Here is a 12422-nt window from a genome sequence, read left to right as displayed (position 1 = left end):
CGCCTCGCTCGCTCGCACGGTCCGTCGCGTGTCCCTCCGCCGCGCCGCGGGACATTTCCACGCCTCGCTCGCTCGCACGGTCCGTCGCGTGTCCCTCCGCCGCGCCGCGGGACATTTCCACGCCTCGCTCGCTCGCACGGTCCGTCGCGTGTCCCTCCGCCGCGCCGCGGGACATTTCCACGCCTCGCTCGCTCGCACGGTCCGTCGCGTGTCCCTCCGCCGCGCCGCGGGACATTTCCACGCCTCGCTCGCTCGCACGGTCCGTCGCGTGTCCCTCCGCCGCGCCGCGGGACATTTCCACGCCTCGCTCGCTCATACGGTCCGTCGCGTGTCCCTCCGCCGCGCCGCGGGACATTTGCACGCCTCGCTCGCTCATACGGTCCGTCGCGTGTCCCTCCGCCGCGCCGCGGGACATTTGCACGCCTCGCTCGCTCATACGGTCCGTCGCGTGTCCCTCCGCCGCGCCGCGGGACATTTACACGCCTCGCTCGCTCATACGGTCCGTCGCGTGTCCCTCCGCCGCGCCGCGGGACATTTACACGCCTCGCTCGCTCATACGGTCCGTCGCGTGTCCCTCCGCCGCGCCGCGGGACATTTACACGCCTCGCTCGCTCATACGGTCCGTCGCGTGTCCCTCCTCCGCGCCGCGAGACATCACGCTCATAAAGTTAAGCGTATAAAAAATCTTGTCTGCAAAAGACATCATCAAGGGAATAATTTGTAATTCTTTTCAGCAATTACATTTCCATTAAGCGAGAAAAGTCAAGAAACATTTCGACTATATTGCAACAACGTCGTAAAATTAATGCAATATAGCTGAAATGGCTTCTTGATTTATCTTGCTTAATGGCAATGAAATCACACTGCATTGCCACGAGTCTCAATGTGGCTCGAGACTCCTAGCTGACCCGGAGATGGAAGTGGATTTTGTGGCCTGAAGCGCTTAAAAGAAAGTGGTGAGTGTAATTCATTTTCACGTACTATGTCACTTATGTCATAAAATTTTCTATCTCTTCTGTCTTTACTTAATCGAATCGTTCATTTGAATGTTTCAGAAAATAACGACGCAGAAGGTGACATCGGAGCAGCGAGGGAATCCTGCGTAGCTGACATTCCGAGCAGCCTGAGAGGAGGAGGAGGCCTAGGATAGGCATCGGGCATCGGCGTACCAACACTTCTGGTAAATGTTACTTTTTATTTTTTCTAAAGATATTATAGAATCTCTCTTTTCGTTTGTGCTTATTCAGTTGCTACATTAAACCGTGTTTCGGAATTCAAATTAGTAAAAAGAAATATTTTGAAAAATTTGATTCAAGTTTTGATTCTAATGTAGAGACCTTTTTCGAAGAAGTAATTTAAAATATAATATTAATCTGAATAACGAATAAGATGTTCGATGCGCGTGACAATTATTTAATCGATTCGATTATTTTTATGTTACAGAAAATATCCACGCGGGAAGGAGCTACGTTGCTTCGCATCGAGGGAACACGAGGGACATCCCGAGCAGCCTTAGAGGAGGAGGAGGCCAGGGAGAGGCATCAGGCGCCGGCGGAACAACATGCGGTAAATATAATTGGTTTATACATATTGTGTTTCGCGGAAAGTTTAACCAATCGGTTTTTCAATATCGATTAGTAAATTTAGCCAGAGAGTAGAAATTAAAAGAGTTTAATTTTTAAAATTCTATTTAAAATTCTTGTGTTCAGTAAATAGAGTATACTTTTAAGAAATTAAATGTGATTTTTTTATTAAATTTGTTTAACGAATTAAAATATAGTATTCCGTGTTTTTGTTTTACGTTCGGTAATTATTTTTCGAAATACAGACCGTCTAAAAAAATATTGTCTATAAATGACATCACGCTTATAAAGTTAAGCGTGTAAAAAATCTTGTCTATAAATGATCACGCTTATAAAGTTAAGGGTGTAAAAAATTTTGTCTGCAAAAGACATTATACTTGAAAAATTTTTTATTTAAACTAACAAAGAGTGAGAGACAATATCTTACGTTCTGCACACGAAGCTGACCAATGTGTGCGTTCGAAATCACGGGACTTTTAAATCTGGAAGTTTTACGAAGGTTCTCTGAGACGCCTTGCGCTTTGTCTCGGTACACCAAGCAGCTATTTCCTCCTGCATTTCCTCCCATGTTTTCTTCACGGTCCAAGTGGGTCTCAAAAACTTTCATTCTCCGACCTGATTATACACCACTAGCACGTCTTCGTCTTCGTACAAGCGAATAGAATGAATTTGTCGAATGTTCGATAATTTCGTGCTCAATTCCTGAAATCTCCAGCCGTTGTACTGATAAATTCCCACGGTACCCTGCTCTAATGCGAGAAGGATGACAGTGTTTTCCATCGTCAGGGAATGAATATACCTCGTCGGAGCGATTTTTTGAAATGGTACAAAGCGGCCGTACATCTCCTTATACAAGATTGTGGACTCGTTACCGGCCAAAATCAGAAAACGCTCTTCGAAATGACCCTCTTTGAAATGAAACGAACTGACGTCGTTAGCATAACGTAATTTCTGCATTTCTACGAATCTATTAGAACGCACGGAAAACCGGAGTATCTTCGTGAGCGATCCTACGACGACGACGTGCATGAAACTCTTGTTCTGGAAGGGCAAGAGCTTTCTCGCTCCATAGAGCAACGTGTCGATCTTGTCGAAATTCTCGCCAAGCCAGACATATATGAATATTCTCGTTTCCGTCGCGATTCCCAAGTACAGCTGATTCATTCCGAGCCACATAGACATATGCACCACTTCGGGAATTTCGAACTCCTGCTTGAACCGCAATTCGTACCTTCCGCTTTCGTTTTTGCTGAGGCGCAGAATGATGATTCCGTCGGTATCTTTCTGCACAGCTATAAGCGTACCAGCGCTGTAATTATTTACGATTATCCGTTTTCCATTGAATTGCGGATACGTTCCGACGTGTTGAGCTTTATCATCCTGTGAAAGACATTGTTGTAATTTAAAAAAAAGCTAGTGTTTATTCCTGTTATTCCGGCATAAAATAAGATGTGCTTGAATATAACTATAATCGACATACAACAAATTGATAAAGTAACATGTTTGAAGAATCGACGGCAGCTGCAAACCAGAGCAATCGATGTCCATCTTGTATGGAAAAGAAGGCCGTATCTTGAAAGTCCGACAATTCGAGTGGTAAGGTCTCTTCGAAACCTTGCAACACATTCACACCTGTAAATAAAATTAGTTTGAAATTGCAATCAAATGAGAATTCGTAAAATTCATTTCTCATCTCAATTATATCTACAGAATTCGACGATGATATCTAATGATTTTTTTCAGGCTTATAAAACAATGACAAGAACTAAAGTAACAAATAAAAAAACAGATGATTTTTTAATATCGCTAATATTTATCCGTAATCTATTAAATTCTAGAAATAATACTCTGTAAATGAGCATTATTACATTTGAAAACTTGCAATCTCAAAACTTTCCCTTATTTTATTCAGTTTTGATTTAATTCTTGAATACTTTGAGACTTTATTATTTCAAACACCTTTTCCTTAAAAATATCCTTATTCACGGTAATAAATTCAACAATTGGATAAAGTAAGAACAATTTTTATAAACAAAGTCTCAGAACGAAGTAATTAATGAACGAAAAAGTATAACGAGGCATGAATATAAGATAAAAAGAGTACGCGCGGCAACGTGCTCCGATTTCGAAACGCAACCGCGCGGTAGGACTTCCTATTGACATCATTCAACATCAGCTGATCTCTCGATAACCTTAACGTCGGGCCGATATACACCAGTGTTTCGTGTTATCGTCTCGGCTCGACCGAACCGATCATCGTCGAAAACCGAGCGCGGCGCGCAGCAAATCGTGGACTGATCCATCGTCCTGTCGTATGTATCGTCGTTCGAAGCATGTCCACTCCGGAAGAGATGACGGAGACCCTGACGGCGCAGGTGAGCGAGCTGCAGGCACTGCAGTCCGTCTATCCGACCGAGCTGACTGTGGCGGACTATGGGGTTTTGGCTGACATCAACGAGTACATCGAGCGCCCCGACCGGGACCCACCGCGATGGCTGGAGTACGCTATCGCGGTCCCGTTGAACGGTGTAATATAACATTTACTTATGACATAACGTTGCCAAGGTGTGTCCGCCTTAACTGTTTTTACTTCAATGTTTCTCCAAATTTTTCTTCTACATATGCCAGCCACATATGTTGCATCATCAACATGTTGCTTGTGCCACTAGGGGAGTATCGAGCTACTGGTGAACTTGCCGACTAACTACCCAAAGGAGCAGCCCGAAGTGTATGCGAGAGGCTCTTGCTTGGACCGAACGCAGCCAGGCACTGCTGAACAAGGAACTCTCTGTCCTCGTCAAGGCCCAAGAGGCGGGCGAGCCTTGCATCTATACCCTGATATCGTGGCTGCAGGACAGCGCCGATACTTATCTCGAAGCTTCCGTGCGTAATCAAACGGTTAAGCACAGCGACGCGAGTAAAAGCGGCATGGAAGATCGGCAGCGGGTCCCGGTGGCCTTCTCCAGATATTGGATCTACAGTCATCACATATACGGCAAGTCCAAGAGACAGGACGTGACTAGCTTGGCGAAAGAGAACTCCATCACGGGATTCTGCTTGGCCGGCAAACCGGGGATAATTTGTATGGAGGGAAGTCTGGAAGATTGCGACTACTGCTGGCAGAGAGTAACGTCAACAATGATCTCTTCCGTATCTTAATATTTAATATAATAAGAATATCTCACACCTACAATTCTTTTGCAGATCAGGTCTATGAACTGGCACAGGATATTAATAAAATTATTGGAGAAAGAGGAGGACTGCAACAATGTGGACAGAATGCGCAAATTTACAGACTTCCAAGAAATCTCCTTTCCCACTACTGAGCGTCACAACGACATGAGTCAACTTCTCAAATACCTAACTGATCGCGACTGCCAGCACGCGTTCAAGGAGCTTTTTGGAATAGAAGGAAAATTCAGCAAATTTTCGGATTGATACAATTATATAAAAGTAGCAGCGTTAAATATATATCTTGTCTAATTTCCATCAGTCTCACGGGATTTTTGTACAAATGATACGTGTGAAATGTTTTGCTCACCTCTACTGCGCTCATTCTGAAGGCCCCTCTTTTGGCGCTTGGTTTTCTGAAGGATCGCTTCGGTCGTATCATTCATATATTTCGCTGTTAATATTGTTCAAAGTGTCATTATTTAATACATCGTACGCTAAAAATGTTTCAGAAATAAGGACGGTAATTTTTATAATATTCAAGTACCAGATAATTAATATTTTACCATTACTGAGATTTTTGAAGTATGCCGTCGTTCGATCGAGTATCGCGTACAAATCTTCCGTTGAATAAGGGGAATGTTCGCACTGTGTCACGCATATTAACGTGAAAATCAAGAGGAGCTCTCGTAACATATTCACACGAAGTAGTCTCTCAAAGCTACCGATCACGACTGATTCACAACGCGAGCTCGCCCGATCTTCCGTGCCGCTTTTGCTCGCGTCGCTGTGCTTAGCCGTTTGATTACACACGGAAGCTTCGAGATAGTGTATTGTGTTTACAGTTTTTCTGTAGGTACATAGTTCCTACCTTTCCGCATTCCAGTCTGTAACAGGTATACATAAACGCCAATATAAATCTCACTGTGTATGTACATATGCAGGAAGCCTCAGAATTTCTCATTTACATTTACACTTCAATAAATAGAATAATCAATTTATTCCTAACAAGTAAATAATAAAATAAATTAAGCAAAATAAGTGATTGAGAATGAAAGTGTTTGTAAATATGTCGAATTGAATGTTGATGATAATAAAATTTTATTTTATTTTATATATATACGTATACTTATGTATGTTCAGAAAGTTCAATTTACAAATCTTATCTAATAGTGGCGTAGCGTAAAAATTCATTGGTAAGAAATTGCCCTGGGATGTAAGGCGCCGGAGGGCCAAGAATATCTTGCGCGGGGCTGTGGATCTTGATCTGCCTCATATGGGTGTCCCTGCCATTTTGATGATTACTGATGACCGCTATTTGAATCATGAATGTCCTAATAGGCCGATCGTTGATGTTCTTAATGGGGATCACTATCCATCCGCTTGGCTCATTCAGGTCCATCACCTCTACCTCCTGCAGATCGTTAAAGTTGGTTCCAGCTCTGATGCTTATCCTGCGAATTAGCCAGAACGCATGTGTCAATAACGGCCAGTGGTACGGGCTCGCCGGTATCACCAAATAACGGAAGATATCTCCACACCTGTTTGGAGTGTAGCTCTCGTCCAGCTTGTAATCCGTATAGATGCATATGTCGCGAATGGTCGTCTTCCTCTTGAACTGTATGTTCACCAAGTGTGGCAGCTGTCCGTCCGATTGCCAGTACGTCTCCGTGATATCGTCGCGAAGCTGGTCCACGCCGAAACCCGGTTTACAGCTGGACAAACTCCAGATCGCGTAGTTCCCAACCTCTCGTACTCGGCCGGTCAGCTGCTCCTGCACGGGATCTATCTCTCCTGCGGCAAATGCCTTTTATACAGGAGACGTCTCAATTGTGGATTTATCATTGATTGAATCGTCGTCGTGACGAAAAGTATCGAAGGAACCGCGATGTATGTACTCACCGCTGTTATTAGCCTTGTTGCTCATTGTTAGGCTTAGGTTAGGCTCCTTCGGACCGTTGTTCTAGCGTATCCTCGCGTTATTTTAACGCCTTTCCGACACTCGCTGGAATATTATGCAAGATAATAGCAGGCCACACGACTCCCGGATACATTACAACGCTATTTCGAATTAGGGTGGTATTGTCCTGTTCACGGTTGTATATATCGTCGTATATGCCGCGCGACGACGAGATAACCTGTACGCCGCCAGCCATTCCCACCACCGATGCTGCCGTGCTGCCAGTGCCCGGTCTTCCGAACGGCAACTCTGGGCATGAGTTCTGATGAGTTCGGATCGACGAGTAACCGGAGTAACAACATTCGAGTAACAACATGAGTGAAGAAGTTAAAGATTTCTCGCACTTGAAATTGAATTCTTGGCTCCTCGCTCAATGCGAGTCCATGGGTGAGTAATTTTCTACAAAAATAATTTACGAAGAAACATGATTTTCCAGAAAATGTTCAATGGTTATAAAGAGTTACAAGGAATGATCATATCGAATAATATTCAGGACGTTAAACTTTGCGAAATTGACGAAACTATACAGCTATTTGTTTGTTTCCCTCTCTAATAGGTTTAAAAAAGCCAACGCCGATTCAGCAGAATTGCATTCCTCAAATACTGACGGGCAAAGATTGCATAGGCTGCACCAAGACCGGTAGTGGCAAAACTCTAGCATTTGCCCTGCCTGTTTTGCAAAAATTATGCGAGGATCCATATGGTATATTTGCTCTTGTGTGTTAACGCCAACGAGGGAACTAGCTTTTCAGGTGATAAATTTTACTTTCTTATTGTCGTTACTTGCAATATAAATTGTTTTATATTTGTGAGATTTGTCAGATCATCTCATAAGTAACGTAGTAATTTTATATACTTAAAAATAATAGAGAATAATTTTGATTGTGTACTGCATTGTACATGTATGGTATCGTAAGCAAAGGATAGAAAATTTACTAGAAAGATGGAAAGGAAGAGAGAAAGAAATAACAAATATCTAATTTATCAGAACTTTTAGTAGTTCTATTATGTTTATTTAAATTAATTGTATTACTCTTGGAACGATCTGATATTTGTACAAAACAGCCATGCTTGCGGTTAATTATAATAAATCTTATTATATTTAATGGAATTATTTTAGATTGCTGATCAGTTTGCTGCTATTGGCAAGGCTATCAACCTGAAAAAATGTGTGATTGTTGGTGGCATGGATATGGTGGCACAAGGATTGGAATTGTCGAAACAGCCACATATAGTTGTAGCTACACCGGGTCGACTAGCAGATCATTTGGACAGTTGCGATACGTTCTCCCTGCAGAAGATCAAATTTTTAGTGTTGGACGAGGCTGATAGACTGCTCGGTGGCCATTTTGATGAACAACTTAAGAAAATGTTTGCTGCATTACCCAAGCAGAAACAAGTATTGTTCTTTAGCGCTACAATGACAGACGCTCTTGACAAAATGCAGCAAATAGCTTCTGATAAGGTATATCTCGATAAAACAACTGTATGTTATGTTACATTACGGCTAGCAGGAATAAAAATGACAACTTTTCTAGGTTTTTACGTGGCAAGAGGAAGATGACGCTGGTATTGCCACAGTAAAGGAATTGGATCAACGTTACGTGTTGTGTCCTAAGGATGTGCTTGATTCGTATCTGATAGAAGTAATTAGGACATTTCGCGCCACCGATAAAAATGGTTCCATCATGATATTCACGGATACTTGCAAGTAAAGAATACAATTGCTCTTGTCACGTAACATAAAAGATCTTTCAAAGATTACGTATCTAGATCTAATTTATATATTATTATTTTGTGTTGTATTTAGACACTGTCAATTATTATCAATGACGTTGAATGATGTTGGATTTACGAACGTGGCTCTTCACGCGATGATTAAGCAAAAGGAACCTTTAGCAGCGCTAAACAAGTTCAAGTCAAACCACGTACAGATTGGCTGAGTCCAGCCGACCCTCTGCTACCCGTAGCCACCGACGAGATACAATAGTATCTCGTCGGTGCCGTAGCGCATGTAAGCGGCGAGCGCTTGCTACGCAAATATTCGGCTGGACAGAAGCGCTATAGTTAGCGGTTGTTAGCGGTCGCCATCTTTGTTTTCATCGAACCTAACCCAACATAACCGCGAGTAACACCGAACTAATCTCGTTGTGCGACGACGACGACGACGATCGTGTACTCACAAAAAATACGCGTAACGAGCTCGAGAGCGACGACAAGAGCCTGCAGGAATTGATAGAGAGCGAGCTGGCGCTGAGGATCTGCTCGAGCAGCACCGACGACGAAGCCGTCGAGGAAACCGAGAACGTCGTCACCCAACCGAAGACGATCAAGAGGATCGTCCTGGACCGCCGGCAAAATCCCGTCGACGTTAACGCGCAATTCATAGCGGCCGAGAGCGAACATTATTCTTTGATCGAGGAACCGTGTACGGCCACCGAAACGGTCATTTGTCTCCACACATCGACCTCGAGGTCGTGAAACCAGAACCGGTGCGCTTCCACGACGAGGAAGAGGATCAGGCGTTCGTCGAACAGCCGGAAGCTGGTACGGGCGTTGTAATTATTCAGAAAACGAACGAAAGCTCATTAATCAAAAGTCGAGCCGCGACGAAGTCGTCGACGTTAGCAACGACTACGAGTATCAGGCGGTCATCAAGGAAGTCGTACTTTTCACGGTTGATCCAGATTCTAGCAATATCGAGCGATCTCCTAGACGGACCGAGCTCCCAAACATTCCATAACCTGAGAAATTTATTGATGTTTCGGTGAAAAGTCTCTGAAGAACTATGAATAACTGAAGCAGGTATTATATTTCTTTAAATTATATATTATTGCAATATAAAATATATCGATAAACACATGTATGAATTTTTCATTTTGCAGTTTGATTGTGTGAACACTCTCCGATCAGGGACATCTAGAGGAGACATTCGCTTTGGGAGACACAGTGACGTCTTTATAAGGAGCCGGAGCGGCTGCTCACAATCTGCTCCTGAGTGGCGTCTTCCGAGGAGGAAAGGAAGTATTAGCACGTGCTAGACTAGCACTGAATGGAACGCAAGTTCACGCGCAACTATCTGTTCTCTGTCAAGATCCAGATGTCGCTGAACTAATAGTCGCGTCCGTAGGATAGAGATCGCAGTGATACAATGTAAGAATTTTCGCAATAGGAAGAAATACATAAAAAATACTGTAAATACAGTATGAATCTAAAAATTGTTACGTTACAAAATAAAATTTATTGAATCATACATTACTTCGTATTTCGCATCAGTACCTTGCAAGGGTCGGCATTTTAATTTGCTTTAAGAAATTCAAGTCTGTAAACATTTTAATAGTGTAGCAAGGTATATGTTTGTAAGGTACATTCCTCGGACTGAAGTGAAATTTGTTGAAATCTTTAATATTGTGGTTGTCCCCGCAATTTAACAACGCTTGCACAGCAGATTCCTCCACCTACAAAGAAATCCCTCTACGTAATCCATTAATCGATTATAAAATATATCGTTTGTCCGACAAATGTCTTACCTTCATGTGATACATCATTATCTCGTTACTAAGCTTATTTCGAGCTTGAGCGTCCTGCATCTTTTTATAAACGATACTATGCATTATCGATATACCGCAATAGATACTGAACGCTGTCGCGATCTGTTCGTCAAAGGCATCGAAATACAAACCGTTTATTTTATTGCACAATTGAGCCACTCCTAAAACATAACTCTTTACATCTTCAGGTTTTTATTACAATTTATTTCAATTGCAACATTCTTGCAGGACGTTTAACCCAGTATGTTTAATTTACCAACAATGCCTTTCTCGTCCCGTATTGGAAAGCACAAAATATTTCTAGTCCTAAATCCTGTCGCCTCGTCTATCCCGCGATAAAAAAGGGGGTGATTGTAAGCATCTCGAATATTGAGTAGTTTACCGGTGGTCGCAACATGACCGGCTATACCCTGTCCAATAGGTATTCTCATCTCGCTTATAGCCTAGGAACGTTAAAAAAAAAAACGTCGAGTTAATTACAAAACATTGATCCATTTGCATGTGAAATTAACTGCGCAAGTTACCTACTTCTCCCGTGGAAATGCCATCGAACACTTTGGCAACCAAATCTTGTTGATCGGGATCCAAAAGGAATAAAGAGCATCTCTCTGCGTTTGTCAAATTTCTGACCTCCGCCATAATCTCGCGCAGGAGATCAGAAAAGTCTCCTAGATTTTGGATTGGAAGATAAATAAAAGATGGTACAGATTAAACATCTTGGAGTATAATATATTGGATATATATTGTACTTGGGAGTTGATTCATACCCAAATACGTGAAGAGCTTCCTAGAAACAGCTAGTAAATTTTGACACTGTCGTTTCACACGAATTTCCTCGTAGCAACGCAACGAACTGAGCAAGTATCCAAGACAAAACCTGCGATATTTTTTCATTCAATATAAATTACGTTCCATTGGCAATCGTACAGTATTTCTATGTACAGTATTTCATCATCATCATCATCATCATCATCATCATCATCATCATCATCATCATCGTCATCATCATCATCATTCAATAATTCATTCAAAATCAAATTTACAATATTTTCCATACTGGTTATGGATACGCCAATTTAACAAACACTATAGAATACTCGCTGTCGTTGCTAACGTTGACGACTTCGTCGCAGCTCGACTTTTGATCGCTTTCTGAATAATTATCGGCGCAACGCCCGCGCCGGCTTCCGGCTGCTCGACGAACGCCTAATCCTCTTCCTCGTCGTGGAAGCGCACCGGTTCTGGTTTCACGACCTCGACGTCGATGTGTGGAGACAAATAACCGTTTCGATGGTCGTACGGTTCCTCGATCAGGGAATAATGTTCGCTCTCGGCCGCTGTGAACTGCGCCGGAGGTCCAGGACGATCCTCTTGATCGTCTTCGGTTAGGTTGACGACGTTCGGTGACGACGTTCTCGGTTTCCTCGACGGCTTCGTCGTCGGTGCTGCTCGAGCAGATCCTCAGCGCCAGCTCGCTCTCTATCAATTCCTGCAGGCTCTTGTCGTCGCTCTCGAGCTCGTTACGCGTATTTTTTGTAAGTACACGATCGTCGTCGTCGTCGTCGCACAACGAGATTAGTTCGGTGTTACTCGCGGTTATGTTGGGTTATGTTCGATGAAAACAAAGATGGCGACCGCTAACAACCGCTAAGAGCTGTCCAGCCGACCCTTCGATAGCGCTAAGCGGCGTTGCGATCAAAACCGCTACCAAACGAGCGAACTGCTAGGCTAGCGGAGGTCGGCTGAACGCAGCCATTAGTATTTCTTTCTGCCTTCATCGCGCGCGTTATGCTATGACATGATACGGCGAAACGTCACGCCGCACGTGTCTCTAGCTGTTTCCGATAATATGGACGAATATCACGTTTCGTTGTCCGCATTCGCGATCACGTTCGAGCAACCCGATAATTTTTGTAAAAATTTTAACAATATATTATTGTTATTTTAATAATCTATTAAAATTTTAGTCTTAAGTATTATTAATTTAATAATTTAAGTATTATCAATTTTGTATTAATTTTATTTAATATAATACTTTTTGAAAATTAATATTATTATTTTTCTATATATTCTAGTAATTAATAATTCTATTATATAATAGCATTTATATTATATGACAGAATCTAAATGATATTTAATAATTAATTTTACTTAATT

The 12422-nt window shown here is 42.5% G+C and overlaps 3 protein-coding genes, 1 long non-coding RNA gene and 2 pseudogenes across 7 annotated transcripts; 3 read left to right on the top strand and 3 right to left on the bottom strand.

The window, feature by feature from the left end:
* Positions 1 to 269: 269 nt before the first annotated feature.
* Positions 270 to 1818, top strand: LOC139782689 (uncharacterized). Its single transcript, XR_011720944.1, has 3 exons — positions 270 to 956; positions 1056 to 1180; positions 1444 to 1818. It is a non-coding gene; the product is annotated as an uncharacterized lncRNA (long non-coding RNA).
* Positions 1819 to 1954: 136 nt separating this feature from the next.
* On the bottom strand, positions 1955 to 5694 carry LOC139782671 (uncharacterized). 2 transcript variants are annotated; one of them, XM_071721700.1, is made up of 4 exons: positions 5321 to 5694; positions 5125 to 5251; positions 3064 to 3215; positions 1955 to 2963 (listed from the first exon to the last, which is right to left on the bottom strand). In XM_071721700.1, exons 2-4 carry the CDS (start codon positions 5198 to 5200, stop codon positions 2187 to 2189), a joined length of 1005 nt encoding a protein of 334 aa, XP_071577801.1. In that variant the 5' UTR covers positions 5201 to 5251; positions 5321 to 5694; the 3' UTR covers positions 1955 to 2186. The 2 variants fall into 2 exon arrangements, with proteins under 2 accessions (XP_071577801.1, XP_071577800.1); XM_071721699.1 differs by having other exon boundaries at positions 5125 to 5208.
* On the top strand, positions 3592 to 5870 carry LOC139782676 (RWD domain-containing protein 2A-like; annotated as a pseudogene).
* Positions 5839 to 6908, bottom strand: LOC139782682 (anaphase-promoting complex subunit 10-like). The gene is made up of 3 exons (XM_071721720.1): positions 6657 to 6908; positions 6296 to 6548; positions 5839 to 6208 (listed from the first exon to the last, which is right to left on the bottom strand). Exons 1-3 carry the CDS (start codon positions 6679 to 6681, stop codon positions 5917 to 5919), a joined length of 570 nt encoding a protein of 189 aa, XP_071577821.1. The 5' UTR covers positions 6682 to 6908; the 3' UTR covers positions 5839 to 5916.
* Positions 6909 to 6962: 54 nt separating this feature from the next.
* Positions 6963 to 9967, top strand: LOC139782674 (probable ATP-dependent RNA helicase DDX49; annotated as a pseudogene).
* Positions 9933 to 12023, bottom strand: LOC139782679 (cGMP-dependent 3',5'-cyclic phosphodiesterase-like). 3 transcript variants are annotated; one of them, XM_071721711.1, is made up of 6 exons: positions 11367 to 12018; positions 11033 to 11142; positions 10794 to 10933; positions 10522 to 10708; positions 10245 to 10447; positions 9933 to 10172 (listed from the first exon to the last, which is right to left on the bottom strand). In XM_071721711.1, exons 3-6 carry the CDS (start codon positions 10902 to 10904, stop codon positions 9987 to 9989), a joined length of 687 nt encoding a protein of 228 aa, XP_071577812.1. In that variant the 5' UTR covers positions 10905 to 10933; positions 11033 to 11142; positions 11367 to 12018; the 3' UTR covers positions 9933 to 9986. The 3 variants fall into 3 exon arrangements, with proteins under 3 accessions (XP_071577812.1, XP_071577810.1, XP_071577811.1); XM_071721709.1 differs by having other exon boundaries at positions 11033 to 12023; XM_071721710.1 differs by having other exon boundaries at positions 10245 to 10426; positions 11033 to 12017.
* Positions 12024 to 12422: the final 399 nt, after the last annotated feature.

Source organism: Temnothorax nylanderi, unplaced genomic scaffold, assembly GCF_030848795.1.
Source record: "Temnothorax nylanderi isolate EJ_2023f unplaced genomic scaffold, tnyl_v1.0 TNYL_tig0433_pilon, whole genome shotgun sequence".
NCBI classification, from domain to species: Eukaryota; Metazoa; Arthropoda; class Insecta; order Hymenoptera; family Formicidae; genus Temnothorax; species Temnothorax nylanderi.
Note: the sequence above shows the minus strand (reverse complement) of the source record. Positions and strands in the feature narration are given on the sequence as shown.

Excerpts from the sequence above, each read along its gene's own strand:
- LOC139782679 (XM_071721709.1), bottom strand. The coding sequence starts at position 11,159 with ATGAAAAAATATCGCAGGTTTTGTCTTGGATACTTGCTCAGTTCGTTG. Across the intron at positions 10,448-10,521 it reads GGACGAGAAAGGCATTGTTG|ATGTAAAGAGTTATGTTTTA; the intron begins GTAAATTAAACA and ends AAAAACCTGAAG. Across the intron at positions 10,173-10,244 it reads TAATGATGTATCACATGAAG|GTGGAGGAATCTGCTGTGCA; the intron begins GTAAGACATTTG and ends ATTTCTTTGTAG.
- LOC139782682 (XM_071721720.1), bottom strand. The coding sequence starts at position 6,681 with ATGAGCAACAAGGCTAATAACAGCG. Across the intron at positions 6,549-6,656 it reads CAACAAGGCTAATAACAGCG|GAGAGATAGATCCCGTGCAG; the intron begins GTGAGTACATAC and ends CATTTGCCGCAG. Across the intron at positions 6,209-6,295 it reads GAGAGCTACACTCCAAACAG|GATAAGCATCAGAGCTGGAA; the intron begins GTGTGGAGATAT and ends GCTAATTCGCAG.
- LOC139782671 (XM_071721699.1), bottom strand. The coding sequence starts at position 5,450 with ATGTTACGAGAGCTCCTCTTGATTTTCACGTTAATATGCGTGACACAG. Across the intron at positions 3,216-5,124 it reads TCAGAATGAGCGCAGTAGAG|GTGTGAATGTGTTGCAAGGT; the intron begins GTGAGCAAAACA and ends TTTTATTTACAG. Across the intron at positions 2,964-3,063 it reads TGTTACTTTATCAATTTGTT|GATGATAAAGCTCAACACGT; the intron begins GTATGTCGATTA and ends TGTCTTTCACAG.